This window comes from Ailuropoda melanoleuca, chromosome 10 (genome assembly GCF_002007445.2).
Source record: "Ailuropoda melanoleuca isolate Jingjing chromosome 10, ASM200744v2, whole genome shotgun sequence".
Classification (NCBI taxonomy): domain Eukaryota; kingdom Metazoa; phylum Chordata; class Mammalia; order Carnivora; family Ursidae; genus Ailuropoda; species Ailuropoda melanoleuca.
The window spans coordinates 118,061-142,004 of record NC_048227.1 but is presented as its reverse complement, the minus strand read 5'-3'; the positions used below and the strand labels follow the sequence as shown (position 1 = coordinate 142,004).

At 60.4% G+C, this 23,944-nt stretch overlaps 1 protein-coding gene across 1 annotated transcript; it reads right to left on the bottom strand.

The window, feature by feature from the left end:
- Positions 1–11,188: 11,188 nt before the first annotated feature.
- Positions 11,189–12,564, bottom strand: FOXL3 (forkhead box L3). Its single transcript, XM_034669519.1, has 3 exons — positions 12,458–12,564; positions 11,872–12,040; positions 11,189–11,563 (listed from the first exon to the last, which is right to left on the bottom strand). The coding sequence occupies exons 1-3, from the start codon at positions 12,562–12,564 to the stop codon at positions 11,189–11,191; spliced, it is 651 nt and encodes a 216-aa protein (XP_034525410.1).
- Between the last annotated feature and the right edge of the window lie 11,380 nt (positions 12,565–23,944).

Genomic DNA, 23,944 nt, shown 5'->3' with positions numbered 1-23,944 from the left:
ATGTGTTTGGGGGACGGCGTTGGCGTGTTTCTGTATCGGGTCTTCCCAGCCTCGAGAGGGGGACGTGCTCTCCCCTTAGGCGGATCCTCCCCAGCTTCCCCCGGGGAACGTCTGTGTTCCCAGCGCAGAATTCTCCGATTGCATGAGATGCTGCTGTGTGTGCGCACGGCTGTAGGAGACGTGGCTGCCGGTCTGTGCACACGGCCGATCACACGCGATGTCTGTAAGTTCCTTTTGATTCTCTACGTAAGCCGCGGTGTCATCTGCGCCCACGTCTGTCCCTTCCGTTCCTGTTGGTGTGGCTGTTAGCTGCTCTCCTGGTTTTGTTGCCCTGGACGGTGGTAGCCGGCACCTCCGCCCGCTCACAACTCACAGTCACTCCCTGCTGGTCCTCGTGCCGGGCCCCGGTGTGTGTCACTAGCGCCCTCTGTCTTTGTGACGCCTGCAGGATGTCCGGAGGGCTCCGAACGTGCTGTTTTCCTCGCGGTGTGGCCCCACGGTGCCGTTTGGGTCCTGCCGAAGCTCGGGTTTCCGTCTGTGCATCTCCCCCACTGCCGACGGCAACGGCGTCCAGCCTCAGCCCCAGCTGTGGTGCGTTGGTCTACTGTTCAGCTCTGGGGTTTCACCGCGTGCGTTTGGAGCTGCGGGCAGCATAAGGGTCTGTCCCTCTGTGTGGCCCCGTTTGCCTCTGGAAGAGCTGCTGGCTTTTGTGCCCACCTAGAGCGTGCGCGACACCACCCCTCACAGGCCGCCCAGGCCCTGGGCCCAGCTCTGGCCGTCGGAGTCCCCAGGCTGAGCCTCCCGCCCCGAGCCCTCTCGGATGATTCCAGGATGTGCGCTTTCTCAGGGTGCTTGGAAAATTCTCATGGCCCGGCCCATGTCGGCAATACGTCCTGGGTTCCGGTCCATACCACGGACAGAGGCCCCGTGCCGGCCACCCTCGCTCTGCCCCGGGAGGCTGCAGAGCCCTCCATCCAGGGTGAGGGGCCATCAATCTCGCAGTGATTATGGATGTGATTTCTTCCCGGTTCCCTGAGCGCGAGTGACCGGCGTGGCCCCGCCCCAAATTACATCTCAATCAGTGTAAAAAGGCATTTGACATTTCCCTTGATTTATGTACTAACCTTTACATCCAGCCGCCTGGTTGCCTGATTGCTGCCCTCGGTGGCATGGCAGCCGCTCCTCTGGGAGCTGCTCAGGGCCGAGCGGCACCCTGGGACGGGCTCACCGTGGAGACCCTCGGGGAGACCCCAGCCGCCCCTGCCCGGGGAGGAGACGTTCCCACACCATCTGGGCCCTCACAGGGGCCGCTGTGCACCGTGTCTCGGCATGGGTAGGATTGGAAAAGCCCCCACGGTTGTGCCAATGCGGTCAGGTCATGAGGGTGGGGACAGACCCATGTGACCCGTGTGACTGTGCGGCTGGGAGTGAGGGGGTGTGACGTCCAGAGACCCCCACGGGTGCCTGGCCCACCCTCCCACAGCCACCTGTCACGTGGAGGGTGGCTCTCCGTGGAGGGTGTCACGGCCTCCCCGACACATCCATGGCACCCATGCTCGGCACACGCGTGTGCACTTGCACACGGGCACCAGCAGAACCTGCACAGTTAGCCATGCATGCACACTCCCAGTGGTACAAACCCGCAGACATGCACACCCAGAGTTCACACTCATGCTGAGAATGCCACATTGGTGAACTGATGGGAGGAGAAGCCCCTTCTGCTCCCAGAGGTCCAGGGCACCAGGATGCACAGGGCCGGGCATCACACCTGCCAGGCTGGGGGTCTGCTGCTGGCCCTGCATATGGGGCCTGAGCCAGACTCGGTGCAGCAAATGCCTCAGAGTGACCCCTGGGGCAGGGACAGGGCAGTGAGTGCGAGTACAGGAGCACCGGAGACTCGGTATTGCCTCAGCTCACAGACGGGGCCGGAGGGGCGGAGGCTGAGCTGTGTGTGGCTGGAGAGCTGCCCCGTTGGGGGGGGGACACAGGAGACGCAGTGCCCAGTGCCCCCCCACTGCTGTGCTGTGCTGGCTCTGAGCTCTGGCCCCCCAGCCCTGCACCTCGCTGCAGGCTGCTGGGGTCAGTACGGTCCTGGCCTCAGCAGCAGGGTTCTGTCTTGCCCTCTCTGGGACAGAAGGTGCGGCCGAGTTTTTGGCGCCCCTGCCCAGAGCTGTGAGTCTGCAGACCAAGCCCCCAGCATAGGGCCGGGCGGGCGGGCGGCATAGGGGCCTTACTACCTGCAGATGTGCCCCAGAGAGAGCCAACACGGGTCACGAAGCCTTCAACCCGGGACAGCCCAGAAGCACTGCCGAGACCCACGGACACACCCGGCCACCGCTTGTCCCATAGACTGCGATGCGAGGCCCTCGGAGGGCTACTGATGGGGGACACAGCATGGAGGCCCGTGTCTTCTCTCGGCCTCCATGTCTCATCTGTAGAACGGGGGTCCATTGTCTCCTCCATCATTTTTTTTGCTTCAAGTGCTGCGGACAGTGCCTGGGAGGCTCTAGGACTGGCCTGTGGGGTCCCCGAGCGCCGGCCCTGATGGGGGTGGCTGGAGGTAGAGGGCAGGCATCCCCGGCAGCCCGGCCAGCGCCGGCTCACAGGCAGGGCGGCGCGTCCACATCCCGTGCTCAGGGCACGGGGTTCCTCAGGCCTGGCTCAGCCCCCCACCCCGGCCCAGACCACCACCTACGGGGGGCGATGTTAGCCCCTTGTGACGGGGGGTGGGGTGGGCTGGAGGTTCGCCTGTCTGCCTCTCTGGGCCGCTGTGACACACGCCAGCCGGTTTCCGGGACAACATCCGGCCAAGTCAGTTAATCTAAACAGAAAACAGTGGGGAGAAATTGTTCCCAGCTTTTCAGAAACTGCAGACACATGTGGCCTGCTTGTCTTCGTGTCTGGAACGTCCTCTGCGGGCCCAAGACTTCTCAGGAGACAAGGACATGTCCGAGGCGCACTTACCTGCCCACCAAGGGCTGGGTCACCGGCAAGCGGAAGAGTGCAGGGGAGGGGCAGGGGCAGCGTGGTTTGGAGAGCTCCTGCCCCCTCTGTCCGTCATGACCCTGCCTCTCCGGTGGGAGATGCCAGGCACCCTGGGAGCCCACACGACCCGCCCTGAGCCCCGCGGCCCCAGCACATCTCTCTGAGGCTCTGCTTTGTCCTCTGTGCCCCTGTTAGATGCTGCTCGCTCCATCGCTACCATCTGAGCGTGGGCCAAATAGCTCTGTCTGCCCGTGGGCGCCGGGAGCCTGGACAGAGGAGGGAATTTTGCACCATGATTTGAAAGCCAAATAGGTTTTTATGAGGCCGTGAAGATGGAAAAGGCATTGTGGGAGAGGGGGCTACATGTGTCAGGGTGTCCGGGCGTGACAGCGGCAAGTAGATCCAGCCAGCGGCGCCCCGTGAGACTCCCACTCCCTCTCTGAGCCTGTGTGATGTAAGAGTGTGTATTCCAATGCAGCGTGCCCTGTGCACGTGTGCAAATGCCCATGAGTGTGCGTGCAAGCACCCGTGAGTGTGTGCATGTGTCTGAGTGTGTGCCCATTCCCATGAATGTACACGTGTGCAAACACCCCTGAGTGTGTGCCATGCCTGTGAGCGTGTGCATGCATGATGGCCGTCTCTGCCTCTCCCATCTGTGAATGGTTGGGGTGGGAATCTGAAGGCCCAGATTTACACATGGCCGTGGCTGCTCCAAGCTGTGGTCTCTCTCTGAGCCTCAGGGTCCCCCCGTCAGATCAGGGTGTCCTCTGCCCACACCTCCCAGGGTGCTAAGATGGTGGCTGTCAGAGGCCACCCAAGGAGGATCCCCTTCCCTGCACAGAGTCCAGCACAGGGCACACCTGCATTAGTAAACCTCTCTCGGGTGTGGATGATACATGGGACGTCAGGCCACATGTGGGTCGCCACCTCACCCAGCACCAGAATGTCCCTGAACAGAACTCTCCGGGTCTGGGTGGTTCTGGCTCTTGTCTTGTTGCGCCTGCTTGGCCGACAGAGACAGCAGTGGCTTCTCCCGGACGTGCCCAGAGTCCTGGCTGCACAGGCACACTCAGCCCGGACCAGCGTCATTGAGGGGGTCGCGGGCTGCATCGCCACCCTGGCTCTGCTGCCGCCCAGGGTCAGCACTGGCACGGCCCCGCCACCCGCCTTCTCGCTGGGGAACAGAACTCCCTGCTCTCTGTCCGGCAGGGTTCCTGCCACTGGTGGCCAACTGCGCCTGTGGCCTGTAAGAAGGGGGCCTAGACCAGGAGCCACCAGGGGCCCCGCTCTGAGGTCATCCGTGTTCACTGAGTGCTGCACGAGGCTCCATCCCACGAGGCCGGCGGCTCAGGACAGGCACCGTTGGGGGGACGGAGGCGGTGACACAACCCATGTCAGGAATGGATGTGACACGCTGTCTACAACCGGATTGTTCCCACAGACCAACCTGAGAGACAGCCGGTCTGACTCTCTTCCTCTTGCTCCAGACGAGGGACAAATGCCGCAGAAGCCAAACAGCTCTGGACAGCGAGGATAGGCGATGCAGGGGAGTGTTGGGCTTGTGGGGCCCTGGGGACCAGCGGGTGTGCGCGGGGCGTGGGGGGCTGCGTGACGGTGCTTGGAGCACCTGACAGGCCACACGGCGACCGACGGGGAGCCGCAGGGGTCCGGGGTGAGGGTGGCTGCAGTGTGCCCAGCAGCGCAGAGCCAAGTTGCATCAGCTCGAATGCTCCCCCTCAATTTCCCTTTCGTCGGAGACCGCGTGGCCACGGGACCGTGCTTCATTATAAATCTAATTCCGCGGTCTCGGTTGGGCGAGCTCACATCGGTGTGGATGGGGTCTGCAGTGGCCTAAAGCTGGAGAGATGGGGCCCCGCAAGGGCGCACGGGGCTGTTAATTTGCAGTCGACCGCAGCGGGCCTGACAAGTGGCGCCTTCCGTTCTGGGAGCCAGGTTCTCCGGAGCCCGCATTCGGGTGCAGCCCACCCATGTAAGATGCACTTGGTGTTTTAGGATGAAAACATTCGTTTTGCAAAGGTTTATGGATTGATCCTTTGGCTGAAGACGAAGTCAAGTTACAGGTGATACATAGCGCATGCCCTTCCGCGGCCGCCTCCTGGAGTATTTGCCTCGAGGGCCACACACCAGGCTCGTCCCCGTGGAGCAGGGGCCGGGAAGACCATGCACGTGGGTCCACACCCCCCTCGAGGTCCCGAGTTTGGGGTCCCTGGCCCTTGCTCAGAGTCACATGGTGGCTGTCACTTGGGCCTGGAAGGGCCCTGGGGTCTGATTCCATTTCACCCCCAGCCTAGAAGGTATCACCACACCCTCAGCCTGGCATCCTGGGCACCTGGTGGGGGATGGTGGACCGAGGACCCGTCTCTGCTCCCACAGCTCTGGGAGGCCTCTCTGAGCCTCAGTCCCCCCTGTGAAATGGAGCTGTCTGTCTCATCCCTGCCCTCAGCCGTCGTGGGGTGCAGCAAGTGCTGTGGGGGGGGGCATGTCCACCCTCTCCTTGGCCGTCACTATGTCACCCCCTCTCTAGGGCTGGAGGTGCTCTGAGAAGAGGCAGGCGGGGCAGGGGCCCAGGGCGTGTGGGGACCCTGCGCCCTGGCCCTGCAGTCTCCCAGAGTGACTCCGGCTGTCACACAGCTGCCTGGGGCCTTCTAGACACACTGCTGACCCCAGGTGTGCTCAGACCTCTGCGTTCAGACCCCACTGCACACCTCTCTCTGCCTCACCCGTGCGATGGAGGGAGTCAGATGACCCACATAATGTGGCCTAAGGATCGTCAGAACAGGGCCTGGCACGTGGGGATCGCTCAGCAGACCCCAGCACCCTGCGGCCACTGCTGTCCGGGTCGCGGTCTGGGCTGGACCCTGACTGCCAGCTGGGGTCTGTGGGGTGAGTGATGGGAAGGCCTTCCGCCCCGTCCTCTAGGGGAACTTGTGGGCGTCCCTCACCTGCGTGGTTTGCCCGCCCTTCCCACCAGCCTTCCACCCCAGGGACCCTTTCCCGTCCTCACACGCACCCTGGGCGGACGTCCTCTTCGTGTGGGGTGTCGTGAGGCCTCGGCCTGGTTGCTAAGCCCTTGAGCGTTTCCTCCCCAGCGCTGCCTTCAGCCGGGCTTCCTCAGATGAGCACCGTCCCCACCCCAGGGCTGTCGGGGGCCGTCCCTTCGGACGCCTGTGTGACTGACTCTATGGCCTTGATGTAAAGCACTGGTCTCACTCCCGATGGGAGGCCCCTTGGCGTCAGCCCCCCTGCTGAGGCCGAGTGGCCTCTTCCACTATCAGGGTCCCCCCGGTCCTGTTCCAGGCAGCCCCTGCCCCAGCACGCCCGGAATGAGAGCTGGGTCTCCCTCCCCATTTCCCCTGCGAGGCCAGGCCCGCAGGCCCACCCAACTCCACCCCCGTGGGCCCTTCCCCACTCGCTGTGGCGGGCGGCCTCCTTGAGTCTGTACCCACAGCTGGGCTCCGACAAGAGGCCCCAAGTCTGCTGAGGCCCAGGGTGGGCTTCTGCACCGACCTGCTCCACATCTGTTCACAGGGCCAAGAGAAAGGTTCCAGCAGAGCCGGGTCAATGGCCCAGATGGGAAACACTGAATAACCCGCAGTCGGAGGGGCCGGGTGTGGCCAGGAGGGTGGCAAAGACGGCCGGGCATCCGGGAGCCCTTGCCCCAGGCAGACCCCCACCCGACGCAGGCCCTGCAATGCTTATCTTCAGGTTTATACTCCTGGTGAGGAAAAGTCTTGTTTGGGTTCCTAACTTAGAATGTTTGCGGAGGGTCCCAGGGTCCTCAGTGTCCAGATTATCTCCCTGTCACTGGGGCTGCACCACACGGCCCGGGGTCTGTCCTGCGGCCTTGGAGCTGGAGCAATTTCAGAGGGAGCCCAGACCCTGCGGGGGCAGGAACAGGGGGCTCCTCTCCGGCCTGGCCCCCAGCTCAGCGCCAATGGAAGGATGAGGCTGAGAGGGAAATGCTGCCTGACCCCCAGAGCGGGGGGCCAGAGTACATTCACTGAGGAAGCCGACACGTGGGAGAAGGAGAGCCCCCCGGCTCCACGTCTCCCACCCTGGAGGCTCCTGGCGGCCCTGTCCCGGCCTGCCCGTGGAAAGGCAGGAAGCTGGCAGTGTCCAGGGCAGATGTGAGGTCCCAGGGAAGGAGCAGGGATTGCTTCAAGGGAGGGAGGTGCCCAGAGGACTTGCCCGGCCTGGGGGACCTGGTTTCCATGGGGCCCCTCACAGCCCAGCAAGCCGGTCCCTTCCCTGCCTCCCTCGCTGGGTGTGGGCTGAGCAGAGGCTTGGGGGTGGGTGGGAGACGTGGCGCATCTCAGCTAAGTCCCCAGGAGTTCTGCGTGCGGCCCCTGCCACAGATGAAGACCCCAGGGCTCAGGTGGGCAGATGGCCTGTCCGAGGACACGCACCTGCAAGGCTCCCGCCTGGGAGGTCAGGACCATGGGTCCGAAGACTTCCAAGGTCATTCTGGGGCCGCTGACTGAGGCCTAGAAGATGCCAAGGAGGGCTGGTGCCAAGAGGGGCTCTAGAAGACCCCACCCACCAGGACATGCGTCTTGGTTTCATGAGCACAGGATGGGACAGGTCAGGAAGAGAGGCTTGATGACAAGAGCAGGAGACATGCAGCGTGTGTCTGCTCCAGTAAGCAAGCCAGTGTGGGGGCCACATTAACCAAGGTGAAGTGTCCAGAACATGGGAGGTGATTGTCCTGTAGGAGTTCCATGTATCAGAAAGAACAGTGACAAACTGAGGCAAATACAGGAGATGCGCTTCAGACTTCAAAGGCTAAAGCCACGGGTGATTGTCTTGGACTCGGAGGCTGGGAGAGCATTTCTCCTTCCCTGTGCCTCCCTCCAGCCACACTGACCCTGACTCCTTTCCCCCTTGGAGGCTCGGCTTGCCATCCCCTGCCTAGAATGCCCTTTCCTCTTGGCACAAGGGCCCCTGCCTGTCTTTAGGACTTCAGCTTGAAGGTGGCCCCTGGAGGGCCCTGCCCAGGCTCCCCGTCTGAGCTGGTGGCTGTCGCCCGAGTTGTCTGCTCTCTCAGCTCCCTAGGCTTCCTTCCTGGCCTCCTGGAGATGTGATTGCTCTGTGCACGCTGCTGGGACACAGGCTGGTCCATCATTGCACCCCAGCACCTAGCACAGGGCTCATGGATGTTTGTTAAATGAATGAACACACAGTCCCAGAACCAATTAAGGAAGGAAGGAATTTGAAGAGAAAGGAGCCCTTTTCTCTGCTTCCCCAGGGGCGGACCAAGGGCCAGGGGTGGCTTGCTATGGAGGGCACAGTTGGCTAAGGGAGGCCTCTCTGGGGAGACACAGTGATGCTGGACCCCAAGGTCGGATGTGTGGAGGGGGAGGGCATCGTCCAAGGCCACTGTGTACCCACAGACCTGCTCGTGCTCCTGTCCCAGTGCTCTCCTCCGTCCACCCAAATGTGGTCGCCCTCGGTCTCTGGCCGTGGGTGGAGGGCCCAGGCCCGGCCAGCTGCCGTGAGGAGGGACATCCTCCCACGGAGCCTGGGCAAGGAAGAGCTCAGCCTGGATGCCGCCTGGCCGGGAACTTTGATGGTGGTTTGCACACGCTCCCCCGAACTCCCGCACAGCAGCGCCTCCCAACTTTGTTAATGGAAACCCGGTGATCCGTAACCGTGTGCAGACATCTGCTCGGGGGTAATGTGGTGGTAATGCACGTATCGGTGATCAATCAGCAGATTTGCAAGAGAGGCATAAGGTATTTAATTATATGTGCGCTGGGCGAGTCTGCGTGGTGCGGTATTTGAATAGGTCAGAGCCGGCCCTCACCCCTGCGATGTTGTTTGGTATTAAATGCCACTCACTTCAAAGACTGGAAGACATGCCTGAGTCGTGGGGTATCGCACGCTGGCAAATGGAAAATGTCCCTTCGCTTTTAAAAACATGATTGATATCCTTTGCAAAACAAATGTGTTATACCTCGTGGTGCACAGACCTCGGCCGCCCGGCACCGCCCCTCTGCGCGCCCGCAGCCGGTGAGCGCCCGCCCGTGACCCCGGGCACCAGGGAGGACGAGCTAACAGCCTATCTGGCCACCAGGTCTCCTCTCCCCTCCAAGGCCGGGGCTTCCAAAATTGCCCTCTTTAGGGCAGAGGAATTTTCTGTCCCATTAGGCTTTGCTCACCAGAAGAAAACACCGGAACACGGCTAGAACCCAAAAGATAAAATGCAAATTTTATTTGCTTGATTGGAAGCAGAAAAATATATCTTCAGATACTCTGCGTGCGTCCTACTGAGGTTACGGTAAGCACCACCTACGTCATATCTACTATCATTTTAAACAATGCTTTTCGCACAACCGGCAAAGGGGTATAAATAATGGGAACGCAGACAGACATCACACCTACCATGCACACATGCACACATGTGCACACAGACACTCTGAGTCCGCATGAGCCACGGCTTGGAGGACGTGTTGGCAGCCCAGCCCCAGAGCAACATGCCTGGGCCCTGGGACCCCTGCATGCAGGTCCCCACCTGTGGAATGGGGATGAGAAGTAATGCAACCCTCAAGCAGGGTCAGGAGGCCAGCCCTGGGGCCAGCCCGTGTCCGGGACTCGGCAACGTGCCTTGCGGGCAGTAAGGCCCACCAGTGCTGGATGCTTTCCCAGCAAAGAGTTCTGGCAGCTGGCATTTGCAAAGGAAAGATGTCCTCTGTGTTGCAGGCCTTCGTCCTGCTTTCCGGAGGGCTGTTGGAGGCAGGGCACCCCTGCCCCCATGAGGCTGACAGGCTGCCCCATGGGCAGGGCTTGGCCAGGCCCAGAGAGTGCCGGCGGGCAGGCAGGGGGCACATCACCACCAGGGCTCATCTCTGGACTCGGGGATCAGGCATTGACAACATTTGTAAGTTACGGCCTTCTCCCCCTTCCCAAAACAATTACATTGATCCAAGGAGCTCTACAGGTGGACGAATAATGCCGCAGTTAAGTGAAATGTCAGGTCACGTCAATCAGAAGGAGTCCGAAGCCGGCCAGCCTAAGCGAGTCCCCTGCATGGCTCTGTCTGTCGCCGCCTCCCGCCCGCCTTCCTTTACTGTCCGGGTTTTTCAGAGTCCGATAAAGCACTAGCATGTAATTCCCAGTCGAGACAGTCAGCCTCCTTGGGTGTGTTTTTGTTGTTTATAAAATTAGCCAATCATTGTCACCTAGTGGATCAGATTAGCTGTAATCCATACTAATGTTCAAATTAAGTCACGGAAAGCAATTAACTCCGGAAAAATGGGCTGGTGAAAAATGATAAGGTTGGTCAAATACTTTCACTGTGCATAATTGTGTTTTTAAAATGCCCGTCTCCGCACAGTAATTAAATCATTTACATTTCAAATGGGGTGTACCCACCTCCAACGCGTGTCATTGCGCCGGCCCTAATCGTACAGCTCACGGTGGAGCAGGGATCTGTCAGCTGCCTGCTACGGAATGTCTGCTTCCCCGGAACCCATGGGGTGGAACGCGCCCAGAGAGCAGCGCGCTCCCCGCTCAGAAGAGCCAAGCAAAGCATCTTCTCCGCATGCGGTCCCAGGTTTGGACCCTCCCGCCTCCCTCTTCCTCCTCCCTTCTTCCTGCCTTCTTTCCTGCATAAAAAGGTGCACAGGATTTCTCAAGCAATCATGGAGTTTTCTGTCCACACACAGCACAAGACGCACTTACATCTTAGATCACATCATCCATCACAGGGCCACAGGCATACACCTTGGGGCGACGTTCACGGGGTCACTGTTCACACTTCATCAGTATCACTTTCAGCTCAGGGGGAGATGCTCACCCACTTCGCCAACTGTATACTGAGCGCACTGGAGCCTTCCAGGGTGTGGCGGTCCATGCAGCAAATTCTCAGATGACAGAGGGATGGAATGGGACCTTGGGTCTAAGTGAATGTGGCCCTGAACCTGTGTTCCTGTTCCTCAGAGAAGGATTATTTGGTGAATTCAGAGCAAACGCTTCAGGCAAGCAGGACCCCATGGGTCTTTTTTCAGGGGAACTTTTTCTGAAGGATGAAGCCAGAAGACTGACCTGTCTGTCCAGCCCAGGGTGGTTTTCGGTGCGGAGCACGAGTCAGTGGAAGTTAGTAGGATGTGGCAAAACCTTGCTTCTTGGCTCGAGGTGGGGCTGAAGTCGCCTGGAAGACCCCAGACTGGGTGCCCGCCGCGCCTCATATTGTCCAAAGGTGGAGGTCCATTGGCTGGGTCTCTGGCTGGGGGTTTCTGCCCTCCTGCGGGCGGTAGGGACACTTGAGCCCCGGAAAAGGGTCGGGCGAGGACAGGATGTAGTCAATGCTGAACTTGATGCCCCTGGGCTCCTCCTTCCCCAGGGCCGCGGGCTGGCGGTGGGGGGCCGGCTCAGGCGGCCCCGGAGGCCCCTCCGCGCCCCCCGCGCGCTCCTGCTCCGCCCCCTCGCGCTTGGGGCCACGGCGCCGCCGCCTCCGCCGGTAGTTGCCATTCTCGAAGAGGTCCAGCAGCGACTCGCAGCCGCCCGCGAACGTCCAGTAGTTGCCCTTGCCCTTCTCGTGGCCCTCGGTCCGGGGCACCTGTGGGAGGGAGAGGGGCTCCGCGAGGGACTGGCTTCCGGTGCGCTCCCGCCCACCCCTCTCTGCATCTGGGCTCACTTAGGACTCCAGGGCAAGCGCTGGATAGGTCCCTGTCCTTGCGGTGCCTGGCGTTGCTCATGGAGCAAATTGGAGGCTCCCCAATTTGCCAAAAACGAACTTTCCAGCTGCTGCTGCTGCAAAACTCGCCCCCACCCCCAACCGGGGATGACTTGGCCCAGGAGCCCCCAAGCTTGGGACACTCAGGGGCCATTCCGGGGAGGGGGGTGGCGGGCGGGGCGGGGGCTCACCTTGACGAAGCAGCTGTTGAGGGACAGGTTGTGGCGGATGGAGTTCTGCCAGGCGCGCTGGTTGGCTCGGTAGTAGGGGAACTTGCGCATGATGAAGTCGTAGATGCCAGACAGGGTCACCCTGCCCGAGGGGCTCTGCTGAATGGCCATGGCGATCAGCGCGATGTAGCTGCAAATAGGGGCGCATCGGGCCACGCGGGGCGGAGGAGGGGACGCCGCCAGGCGTCTGGAATCCCCTCCATCCAGGCCTTCCCGGCGCCAGGGGCCCCTCCAGGAGCACGCGGCTCCTCCGCCCCCAGGGCTCCGTGGTATGTGGGCGGTGCAGGCGGGAAGGCGCTGTTTGGGAGCGCGAAAACTGGAGTTCCCCACTCCCCGCTTCTGCCCAAACCCACGAAGCTCGTCTTCACACTTGGGAGTTTCCTCAGGGAGGTTGAGAGAACATGCAGACGAACGTGTCCCTTCTCTGAATCCCCCCCCACCCCCGCCCCCTGCCCTCCGGAGAAGAAAGCCCTCCCTCCGTCCCAGGCAGAGCCTTGACAGGGAGGGTCCCTGGCCCCCAGGCTCCTACCACGCACCCCGCGGTCACCTGTACGCGGGCCGCGTGAGCCGCTTCTCCTCGTCGGAGCTGCCGGCTGGGTAGTCTTCAGCGTCGTAATTGAAGCAATTGTAGGGATACTGCGAGCTGTCAAACATCTTGGCGCACCCAGCGCCCGCGGGGCCCACCGCTGCTGTTGCCGCCTCCTCCGCGCCGCCCGCCAGCCCTCCAGGTCTTTGCTGAAGTCCTTCCGGGCGCGGGCCAGCAGCGTCTGCACTGCGGGCTGCTCTACGCCCGAGCTGGGAACCTGGGCTTCTGGGGTCCCCCGCCCGCATCCACCCCGTTCTCTCGCATCCAATCCCAGCGCGGGGGAGGCCCCAGCCACCAGTAAAGCTGCTGAGGGGAGCCAAGCGGGGCTCTTGGTGACCCTCTGACCGCCCGAGGACCGAGGGAGGAGGGAATGGCGCGCTGGGTGGTCCGACGGGCGGGGCGCCACCCCTGCCTCCCGCGCCAGCCCCGGTGCGCATTGCCGCACTCCCTGCGCGGGCCCCAGATTTCGAGGCAGAGTCACTGGGTATCCCTCCCACCCCCAGCCCCGGAGCCAGAGCTGGGGCTCCTCGTGGGTTCCTTGCCCTGGCAGATATTTCCTCGGAGCTCCCCGGTCTGTGCGCCCAGGGCGCACATCGAGATACTAGGTTCTTCCCTGCACCGGGATCCCAGAGCGGACTCTTGGGTTGCCAGAACAGAGCCATGAGCCAGGCCGCAGACAGGGCCAGGACTGTCGCCTCCTCCACTGGCCGGCCTTGGCCCCACCTCCTGCTCCAGAGCAGCAGGGTCCAGGCAAGACAGTTTGGGCCCAGCTGGCGTGTCCCTGCCTGGAGCACTGGATCAGAGCCCGGTCAGGGACAAAGGGTCCAGCAGCATTTCCTCTAAGGCCCTGCATCCCCACAGCACTGTCTCTCACTGCCCAGAAGGGTGCCTCTTCCAGGTCCCAGTAAGGGGCTCAGGAGCCAGCTCTGTAAGGGAGCCCCTGAGTGCCTGGGGCACAGACCTTTCAGTCCTGGGAGCACAGTTGACGGCTTAGCCATGACTTTACCAGTCCCTTTGAGCTCCAAAGCTGTGATTCCTTGTATGGGTAGATACATGCCGAAGAGAAGACAAGGTCTGGGAATTTTAGGAAAAAGAATGAGGTGGGATCTTGCTGGGCAGGGCATGGGGGGGAGTGTGTTTCACAGTGCACGTGCCACCGAAGGCATTTCCATGAATAATCTGCAGAATTCTGAACTGACCCATGTCTGTGAATCTGCCTGAGGCCAGGAAGCCTGGGCAGTCTTTTTCCAGAAAATTCTCCCTTCGAAGCAGGACCTTTAGCTCAGAAATGACCTGTGTGCACTCCAGCCCGTTGGCCCGGTCAGGGCTTGATGCTGCCCCCTGCCGTTGGGGAAGCACACTGGGGCTCAAGCACATTCAATGGCTCCATGGTGTCCGCTTGGTCAGATGTCAAAATTACACTTGCTGGACTGTGGGAACATCAAAAGGTACAGCCCCTCTTGCAACCATTTTGGCAGTTTCTTTAAAAACTAAACATGTGACCGCAGTGCTAACCAGAGATTGCACTTTGGGGCATGTATCCCCAAGAAATGGAAAGTTGAAGTCACGTGCACACCTGTGCCCACGTGCTCACAGCAGCGTCTCTGGTCATGTCCGGGAGTGGAGCTCACCCAGACGACCTTCGCAGGAAACGGCTCAGCAAGCTTCGGTCCCCTCTATGCCATGGGACGCGTCAGCAATGCAAAGCGACGGAGCCGTGATGCAGGAACAGCCTGGATGGACCTCCAGCTAAGCACGAGGGCCAGCCTCCAGCGTAACACACCACACGTTGCCGTTTAGACATTCTTGAGAAGACAACGATAAAATGGAGAACAGATGAGTGGTTTCCAGGGGTTCAGAGGAGGCACAGGCAGGAGGGAAGAGACTGCAGCGATAACAGGGCAAAGCGGGGGGCCCTTGCGGCCTTGCCAGGCTCTGCGTGCGCTGCGTCAACGTCAAGGTCTTGGTTGTGGGTTGTGTTAGAGTTTTGCAAGATGTCGCCATGCGGGGGGACTGGGAAAAGGGGACATGGGACCTCTGTCTTATTTCTTACAACTGCATGGAACCTACAATTATCTCAAAATAAAAAGTTGAATTAAGCAATCCTGCAGTGGTCTTGGAGATGCGAGATGCCATGCCGCGAGAATGAGATTTGAGGCAGAGCAGTCTGGGCCGAAGAGAGAACCCCATCACCTCCGCTCAGCTGGGGTTTTCTCTGCCAGCTCCTGTTCTTGTCCTCGTCCTCCTGTCCACGGGCTTCTGTTAAGCTCCACGTGCCTTCTCGGAGAGCCTGGGATCTAAGGCTGCCGTCCCAGGAGCCACACTGTCAGGCAGACGCAGTGGGAGCGGACGTGATGGGCCTGGAACTCTGTCCTGGCCAGTGAGGCCAGCCAGCCTCCGGGGACCCTGTGCACTGGGGCTACGGGAAGGACCCTGAAGCCTTTGCCACACAGATGACGGTCAAGCAGGAGACAGCACGGCTACTTCACTCCAGCCTCCACACCACGGTGAGTCGCTCCAGTGCCCCCCCAACCTGAACCTCACAAGGAGGGGAACCCTGAGCTGGAGTAGCCCAGAGACTTCCCTCTCAAGGGAGCCATCACCTCGAGGCCCGGGTCATGCCTGGCACACATCCGTGTGAGCTGGCCCATCCCTTGACCAGCCCGTGGAGAAACAGACAGAAATCCCCGGCCCTGCGTCCCGCAGCTGGTGAAGATCAGAGCCCAAGTCTGAAACCACCTCTGATTAAGAGCTCTCTTTACCAAAAACCATGTTCTCTCCCACGTGTCACTTCCGGGACTGATGGAAAACGCTTCATGTCCTAACAACGTGACGTGGAGGCCACCTTCCCTCCGAGCTGCCAGCTGGGCTCCTTTGCTTGGGATGGGAATTTGGTCCCAGACCCCGTGATGTAACACCCCTGGTGGAATCCCGCTTCTTGTATAAAATCGGCAGACACAGGCGACGGGATCGCTGCTTCGGCTGGAGTCTGTGTTTGAGGGTGCAAGCCAGGTCACCTACAGGGCCGACGGGCCTGAGAGCTCACAGGGGGCCTGGGCCACGGTCCGGTTCTGGCTGATCCCTGGGAGCTCCCTTTGCACCCAGGACCTCCACGAGGAAAGCTCCCCAGGCACCTGCCGGCTGCTTTGAAACCCAGCCGGAGGACGAGGAGCCCAGCTGAGCTGCGAAGCGGCAGGAGCCACGACCGCGGAGAGCAGGCCTCAGAGCAGTAGCTGGGCCTTCTGTCCGACGCCAGCCGCAGAGCGCCGACTCCAACATGGCCATCTACCTGGTTTGGGTCCGTGCATGCGTGCACGCTCCCAGGAGTCACAGGGAACGTTTTCTGAGCGATTTCTGTGTGTCAGGGCTGTTCTGCGTTCTTTCTGTATGAGCCCATGCCGCCTGTCAACAGCTCTAGGTGAGCGGGCCCGTGGCATAGTCAGGGCATCAGTAGTGCCTTTTGCGGCCCTTGCAAAAGGCCATGGAAGGGGGCACGCTAAATTAACCACAGTGGTGACCTCTGGGGAGAGAACCGGCCATAGAATCTTAATTTTTTTTAAAGATTTTATTTATTTATTCCGGAGGGTAGGGTAGGGGCAGAGGGAGAGAGGGTAGGGTAGGGGCAGAGGGAGAGAGACAAGCAGACTGAGATCATGACCTGAAACCGAGTCGGACGCTTGATTGACTGAGCCACTAGGGACCCCAATTTTAATTTCTGTCAGGATGGTGTGTCTCCAGCATACATATGATATGTAATAGGATCACCGTTTCTGCTGCTGTGTAAATCAGTCGTCACACACTTAGTGGGTCCACCCACCACCTGATGTCAGCGCGCAGCTCTGGGTCAAGGCAAGGGCAGTGAGACGACAGCCTCACGGCAGTGAGACCAAACTGCCCGATCACGGCTCTTCCTGGGCGGTCAGAGAACCGAGGTGTCGGGGCCACAAACAGGTCGTCTGCGGCCTCAGCACCTGCTTACCCAGGGCAGGCGTGGCACGTGGGCGGGTGACGGGCTATGCTGCTGGAGCCAGGCACGGGCGGGCAGGAGGGTGCACGGCCCCCCGGAGAGGCCAGCGCCCCGGCAGCGGAGGAGGGGGCAGCAGCAGGGGACAGTCTGGTCAGGCCACCGGGGAGGGGAGTGCAGGCCGGGTCCCTCACCCCCACGGAGGTTTGGTAGATCCCGCCCTGGACTTTCCCGGTGAGGTCGCAGGGGATGGGCGCGCGAGCATCTAAAGCGTGAAAGGGTGGGACCTGCACACCGTTCACTCGGTTTAACGAAAGTACCGGTTGATCGGTTGGTTAGGAAACCCTCCTAACGAGTTTTGGTTTCTTAGTGCTCTAAAACACTGATTTGACTTTAAAATTAACTTATTAATGTGGGGTCTGACAGCGAGAAGGAAGGCTTCTCTGGTTTTTAGCCAAAAATGTCCTTGAAATACTACCAAATATGGTGGCGGCAGCAGCAAACGGAGTCAGCCGTGTTCTAAGACTTTTTTACTTATATCGACTAGTTCGCTTCTCGGGACAATCTCTCGAGTCAGACCCTCCTGGTTCTTCGCGGTCGGCAAGGTCTCACCCGTGTCACACCACTTGTGTGTGGTGCGGCGAAGATTCGAACCCAGACCCCTCCAGGAAGGTGACAGCGACTCCCAGTGTTGGAATGTGCGGCCAGGAGGCGGGGCGGCCAGCACCCGCGGGAAATCAGCCAGTCGGTCTCACCGGCCGACCCAGAGCAGGGACGTGCGCCACTCGTGGGTGTGAAACGTGGAGCCGTGACCTGTGCTGGCCGTGACACTCCTGTAAATGGCAAAGATAAAATCATGGTCTTGAGAAACACCAAATTCGACCTTGTGTTTGGAGCAGAGGGAAGGAGGATGGGGGCAGGCAGAGGACATAGGGGCCTTCACACGCTCTCTGTGACCCAAGGCACAGCTGGCTCGGACGCTGCTGTGTTTTTTAATCAAAGGTTGCGTTTGTTACATAAGGCGTATAGAACAGAGAAAGGTATAAAAATAGAAATCACCCGAAATTCTGTTGTTCAGAAGCAGCCTCTGTTCACATGCTGGGACATACTGTTTCGATTTCAGGAGGTGGGAACCGTTTGAGAAACGGCTAACACAGAATATTCTTCAAGAGTGTGGTGTTTAAAGTTACAGGACACTGACCGTATCAGAACTCGTTCATAAGTCATATTTTAAGTGTGAATTATTTCAGGAACCCCTTTATGTGGATAATCGTCTCCTAATTTGTGCTTATAGACCCATTAATGCCAAGTTTCCTAAAAATCAGACACACACCTTAATGCGCAGAGGCCTTCGAGCTAGCGCGTGCCCTGCGGCTGGCAGAGCTGAGGTTCCGGACCTCATGAGCAGCTCTCCAGCGCGGCGAGCACACGACAGCCCCCACGCAGGGAGGGTCCTGCTCTTTCCCAAGTGGTGTTGCTGGAGCTCCCTTGGAGCCGGGAGGGGAGACTTGGTTCTTTTGCCCCAAACCTTCCATGAGCGATGCATGGAGAGAATAAAGAAGAAATATAAAAATCACATCAATGTCGCTTTTCCAAACCAACATCGCAGGTGTTAGAATAAGCTCCTGAACGCCATGGTGGAGTGTGCCGCCAACATAAATGGAGGCGATTAGTGTCTTGGGAATTCTTCTTGGCGAGAATCATTGCTCTGTTAAAATCAGAAGCAAAATGGGGCACGCACAAAGGTTTAAAAATGTCTTTCCAGAACCCTACACCTTAGTGTGCTGAACAGCCTAAGAAAGAACAAAGCTAATTACGTAAGTCCTGCCCCCTAGTGGGGCGGGCGAGCTGCCCCCTTGCACGCCGTCCCTGCCTCACACTCGCTCCTGCCCACGGAGATCCCCTCTGTGGCAGCTCAGCAAGTGCCTCGTGTCACTGCCCACTGGCCCGGCGAGGGTCACCTCTGTCCCTCGACCACTGCAGCCAGGGGATTACAGCTCGCACGCTGGAAAGGCCGGGCCTGCTGTCTGGAAGCAAGGTCAGCCCTGCTCAAGCCACATGACGCAGCGGAGCCAAGGGTCTAGTGAAAGGAAGGCCCGCCTCTCAAGGCAGCAGGCATGTGGCAGAGTGCACAGTCTGTCAGCACGAACAACACAGGAGAGCAAACTGTCCTGTGTTCTGCTCACTGCAAGGACTGGTGCAGTAGCTCACTAGAAATGGGGATAGCTAAGACACAGAGGTGGAGTCAGGGTGACCCACTGCTCCTAACAGGTGAGCTTTGAGCGACTGTGAACAGATGGAGATGTTCTTGCGGTTCATATAAAAGTCCTGACACCGTGCACTTTGTTGTCTATGCTGCCTAACAAGGCTCTCCGAACTTAGTGGCTTGAGCCAACCACAGACGTCTGCTGTCCTGCAGGCTTTCTGAGAGTTGAATTTGGGTGCGGCCGAGCTGACTGATTCCAGCTCAGGCCGTCTCATGAGGCTGCAGTTAGCATGCGGCCAGGGGCCAGGGGTGTGTCGTCTGAAGGCTCCCGCTCCGACAGCCTCCCACATGCCTCGAGTGCTGGTGCCAGCTGCTGGCGAGGGGGCCTCCAGTCCTACGCACATGGGCCTCTCCATCGAGCCGCTCCCAGCAAGGCAGGTAACTTGCCCTGCACAGGAGAGCTGACGGAAGGAGAGGCAGAGGCCCGGGGTCTTCTGTGACTTAGTTTTGACAGGAACCTGTGTTTCTACCGGCTTCGGAGACCAGCCTGGGTGCGACGCTGGGGGTTAGCAGGGGTGTGATTACCAGGAGACATGGACCACAGGGGACCCACGTGGGGGCTGCTGCTACCGTGGGAAGTGGGAACCCTCGCCCCCAGCGGCGGGACAGCATGGGGTGCAGAATCAGCCAGTGCCGGAGCACCGTGCTGACAAGGACCCGGGCATAGACCCGGCCAGCTGGCTGCCAGGGCTCGGGGTGGGGAAGGGAGGTGCCGGCGGGGAATGTTAAGTTCAGTGCGCGAGACAAGTGGGGAGGTGGCAGGGACTGAACCGCGCCACGTCGCTCATCGGCAGGGCTCAGTGAGGACTTACCACGTGCCAGGAGCCAGGCAGAGTGGCAAGTGCCCCGTCCTCACGTTGCTCCCAGCCTAGCGGGGAAGCAGATCTCAGAAAGCAGACGGGATATACTGAGATGGCCAGGAGAAGCACCAGGAGACTGCCCTCCGCTGCTGGAATGCTCGAGCAGCGCTCAGAATAGGAATTAACAAAATATGGTTGGTGTGGGCGGAGAGCTTCTGGCTGGCCAGCCGTGCAAAAGCCCTGTGGCACCGCGGCGGTCATGCCTTTGCAACCTCCGCTGCCATCCCCGTGAGCTCCAAGCGTCTTCTGTGTCTGTACGTGTTTCCTGGTGCACAGAGCCTCCGCTCCATTGCCTTTGAAGAATGACCCATCCATTCCGGGTGGTTTTTGAATGACAGGCAATGTGCCAATCCTGGTGTGACAGTGAGGAGAGATTCTGATGGGCCCTCTGCCTGGGGCCACTCAAGCCCGGGACACAGGACTGGCTGGCCTGGTTGGGGCTTGCCTGACGATGGCCTGCCTGACGGAGGGACCCGCGTGCTGGGCAGCTGAGGGTCCCCATGTCCCCTCTGCTTCAAGGGCCTGGATTCTACTCCTGAGGACCATGGGGCTCTGGTCATTGCACCCTGAGGAGTGAGTCTTGCTTTTCCCCCCCCGCCCCGGGAGCCTTTCCCAGATGATGGTGGCCACAGGACATGTCTGGCTACAGCAGTCAGCGAGGTGAAGAGAGGTTGCCTCCTAGAGCCCTAGGACCCACAGGGGTGGCCGCCCCAGGGGCCTCGGGTGGGCACAGCAACCTGGCCTGATCCCGGCCGAGGCACCAGTGTGCACCCCGCTGGAACCCGCCAGCCGCTGACCTCTTTCACGGCTTCACCCCGCTTGCCCTGTTAAAACCGCCAGGCCAGGAGCTGTGCTCACCCCTCCGAGACAGCGTGGACACTGTTCCCAGGTCCCGGGTGGGCAAGTCCCAGCCAGCTCCAAACGCTTCCTTCCAAATGCCAGCTCCAAGAAGAGCGAGAGCCCCTCCGGGCGCATGGGGCGCTCCTCCCCATGAGGGGGCTTTGGGATTCTGCTCCCCTGTCTTCCTTCAGCACTGGCCACAGCACTCACCCCGGCAGAGGCCGCCTGAGACCTTCTCTGCTTGCCTCTACTGTGAAGTCCCTCTGGGTGGGGTGTGGTGACGAGCCCATGAGTTTTACACTGCTCAGGATTTGGGGGGGTGGTATGTGAGGGTGAGTCTGTGATCTGAGGGACAGGTGGAAGCGGCTTGGGTGAGGCACTGTGGCTGGACGACCTGGGAGCCTGTGATCGGTGCCTGGGCGCTTGGCCTTTGAGGCTGTGGCCCCAGCGGTCTGTGCACTCAGCTCGCTCCCAGGTGGTGGGGAGTCACGGGCGCACCCGGGGGGCCTGTGGTCCACGAGGCGCCTCTGGCATCCTTCTCTTGGGCCCTGGGGGTGTCCCTTGTCCTTTGAGCACCTCAGACTTCTGGGGAGGGGGCTGGGAAATAAGGGGTGCCCACGCACCTGCCCTGTTGAAGCCCCACTGCACATTGTGCCCCTGCGGCCGCAGGGGCGGGGGTGCCTACGCTCGTTTGTTTGTACTTACTTTACTTTGGGCAGTGGTCTGAGCCCAGAGCCTGCAGCCTCAGGCAGGGGCTGCCTCCCTCCTGCCAGGCCCTCCGCCCCTCTAGTCTCCAGAATAATTTCCCAGGCATACTGGGAGTGGTATTGTTTTGAGCTCTTGCCCGCACTTTCCCCCAGGCACCTCTGGTGAAACGCTGTCTGGGTTGTGGACCAGGCGGGCTGGGTAGGGGTCCCGGGAGAGCAGACTTGCTTTAATGGAAAGCCCTCTTTTCTTCTCTTTGTTTGGGACTGGCCCCCCCCTCAAGGTTTCACTGGAGCCCCGGGGGTGGGCTGGTCTGGGTGTTGGGTCCGTGTTCTCTCTCTGCAGCTGTGGGTGTGTCAGGGGACAGTTTGGTTTGATTTGAAGACAGAGCGAGAGGTCTCCTGCGTAGACGTCAGGCAGGTCCCGGCCCCAAACACCCCCGCTCACGGTGTTGGACTCAGGAAAGTCATTTCTCTGGTCTGGGCCTCAGTGTGACAGCCTTAAATGGGTGTAGTTGGGCGGGGATTTCTCTCGGGGTGGGGTGGTGGTGGTCCTGCAGCCTGGCTGGGCCACAGCCCAGGCTCTGACCCCCTCCTGCCCTGCGTCTTCACTTGCATGCTGAACTCGAACTCGTGACAAAGTCACTGTGGGGAACGCACCTTGTGAGGCCTTAAAAACAGCAAGATCGGGGTGCGAAGAGCAGCAGCCCCCCTCCCGTCCTGCTCCCATCACGGTGTCCCCAAGAAACCACATTCCACGTTCCCCTGGGGGTGTTCTTGCCCGCTCCTACATGACCTCTGTGCTTCTGACGGACAGGCAGGGGTTAAACTTTCCAATGCCTATCAAGTCTGCCGGTCTGCCCGCAGGAGAGGATTAGCTCCCAGACGGCCTCCCCCTCCCTCCCCCCACTCCACCTGACTCAGTTACGACACCTCTTCTTTCTTTGGAGAAACCACGTTGATTCTGTCTGTGAACACGGCACGGAGCTGAGTCATGGGTTCTCGTAATTATGCTCCTCTCCTGCGGGGCTGATCCTTTGGACAGAACGGCATTTCCTGTCTGCCCGGTTCCTGGCAGGGGCTCATCACCCTTTTTGCAGACAGAGCTGGTTCCTCTTCGTTCCGTGTCTTCCTGGCCACGGCCTCCGTGCCACGCTCTGCCCACTGCTCTGGGGTGGCACAGATGCCCCTCCTTCACCTGGCTGGGGTCCCCCCCTCTTCCGGCTTTCCCTCTTTCTCCACTTTCTCCCTGGCAGCACTTCCACAGCGCCCTCTGTGTCCTCACCCAGGGCCAGGGGGCTCCTCGGTGGCCATGAGGACATCACTCTGCCCCGCTGTGGCTTCCAGCATCGCTGCCCATCATATCCCCGTTGTCAGGCCCCGTGTGCTGGGGGTGACGAGGGTGTCCGTTCTCCCTGACCTGCCTTCCTCCCGACTAGCCTTTGGACCTCCATGTTAGCTTTGCATGGGCCAATTTTAGCAAGAACCCTTTTAGGTCGGTTTATGAGAGCCCGCCCGCCCTTGATGTTCGATCCCATCCCCCTCCTCCACCTCCCGGTGGTGTCTGGGGGCCCTGGCCTGCCTCAGCGAGAATCCCAGCCCCACGCCTCCTCAGTAATGTTCAACTCACTGGCCTCCTGCTCTCTGTGAACCCCCACGTTCCAGGCTGTGTGTGCACGGAGCCCGGGTCCACACGGAGGTCTCTGGGGCCCACTGCACAGCCCCGCGCTGGCCTTTCCTCAGCAAAACTGCAGGTTCTAGTGTCCTCGTCATGCTGTCTGGCTCTTGAAGGGTGGCAGATTATGTCACCCCAAAATGTGCCCCTTTGGCATAAGGGTTATTCTAAGCTGGTTATTTTGAGAAACAGCAGACACGGGGTAGAAGTCACCCTTTTGTGCGGGACGTTTGCATCGACAAAGGGAACCTCAGTGTGTAAGGGTGTGTCCTGCTGTGGAGGAGGAGGGGACCCGAGGAGGGGACCCGTGCCTCCAGGTCCTAGAGACAGGCTCCCACGCGCGCGCGTCGGGGTGACAACCGCGCCCTTGCTTACGGTGCTCTTCCTGCCACCCCGTGACTGGCCTCCCCCCACTTTCCTCCTGTCTTTGCTCAGGCAGCCCCAAAAACCTGGGAGTTCTGTGCTGGGACCCACGGGAAAAGACCAAACATGGATTCCTACTGTGCCACCGAGGCTGTTTCAGAGCCCTGCACGCCTGGACTCCAAAGAGCAGGTGCAGGGCTGCTCCTGGTGAGGTCTCCTGCCCGCCCCCACATGGCCTGTCCCCACATGGCCCGTCCCCGCGTGGCCCGTCCTCTGCAAGGGCAGGGAGAGATGTGCAGTGTCGCTTCCTCCTCCTACAAGGACCCCAGTTCTAGGGGATTGGGCCCCACCTCTTGACCTCACTCAACCCGAATCTCCTCCTTAAAGGCCCATCTCCTAATGCACCACACTGGGGGTCAGGCCTCAACCCAGGAACTAGGGGGGACGTGTGTGTATGGGGCCCTGCCCTCTGTCTCCGGTTCCTTTGTCCCTTCACTGTCCCTGTTGTTTGGAGCCATACATGAGTTGGCCGTGTGTCACACTCACTGCCCTGCAAACCTCCAGTGATGTCCGTTGGGATCGCCAGCGGGCCCTGCAGCCTGCCTACGGCAGCTCCCAGCAAGCTCCACTGGACCAGTGGCGAATGGACCAGGGGCCTGGAGGGAGCAGCAAGACCAGCCTCTGACACCCTGTTCTCTCTTGGCAGCCTGGGAGGAGGGAGGGGGCTGGCTGCTCACTCTTGCGGGACCACAACAGGCCCTCCTCCCGGCACTCAT

Excerpts from the sequence above, each read along its gene's own strand:
- FOXL3 (XM_034669519.1), bottom strand. The coding sequence starts at position 12,564 with ATGTTTGACAGCTCGCAGTATCCCTACAATTGCTTCAATTACGACGCT. Across the intron at positions 12,041-12,457 it reads CTCACGCGGCCCGCGTACAG|CTACATCGCGCTGATCGCCA; the intron begins GTGACCGCGGGG and ends CCCTATTTGCAG. Across the intron at positions 11,564-11,871 it reads TCAACAGCTGCTTCGTCAAG|GTGCCCCGGACCGAGGGCCA; the intron begins GTGAGCCCCCGC and ends TCCCTCCCACAG.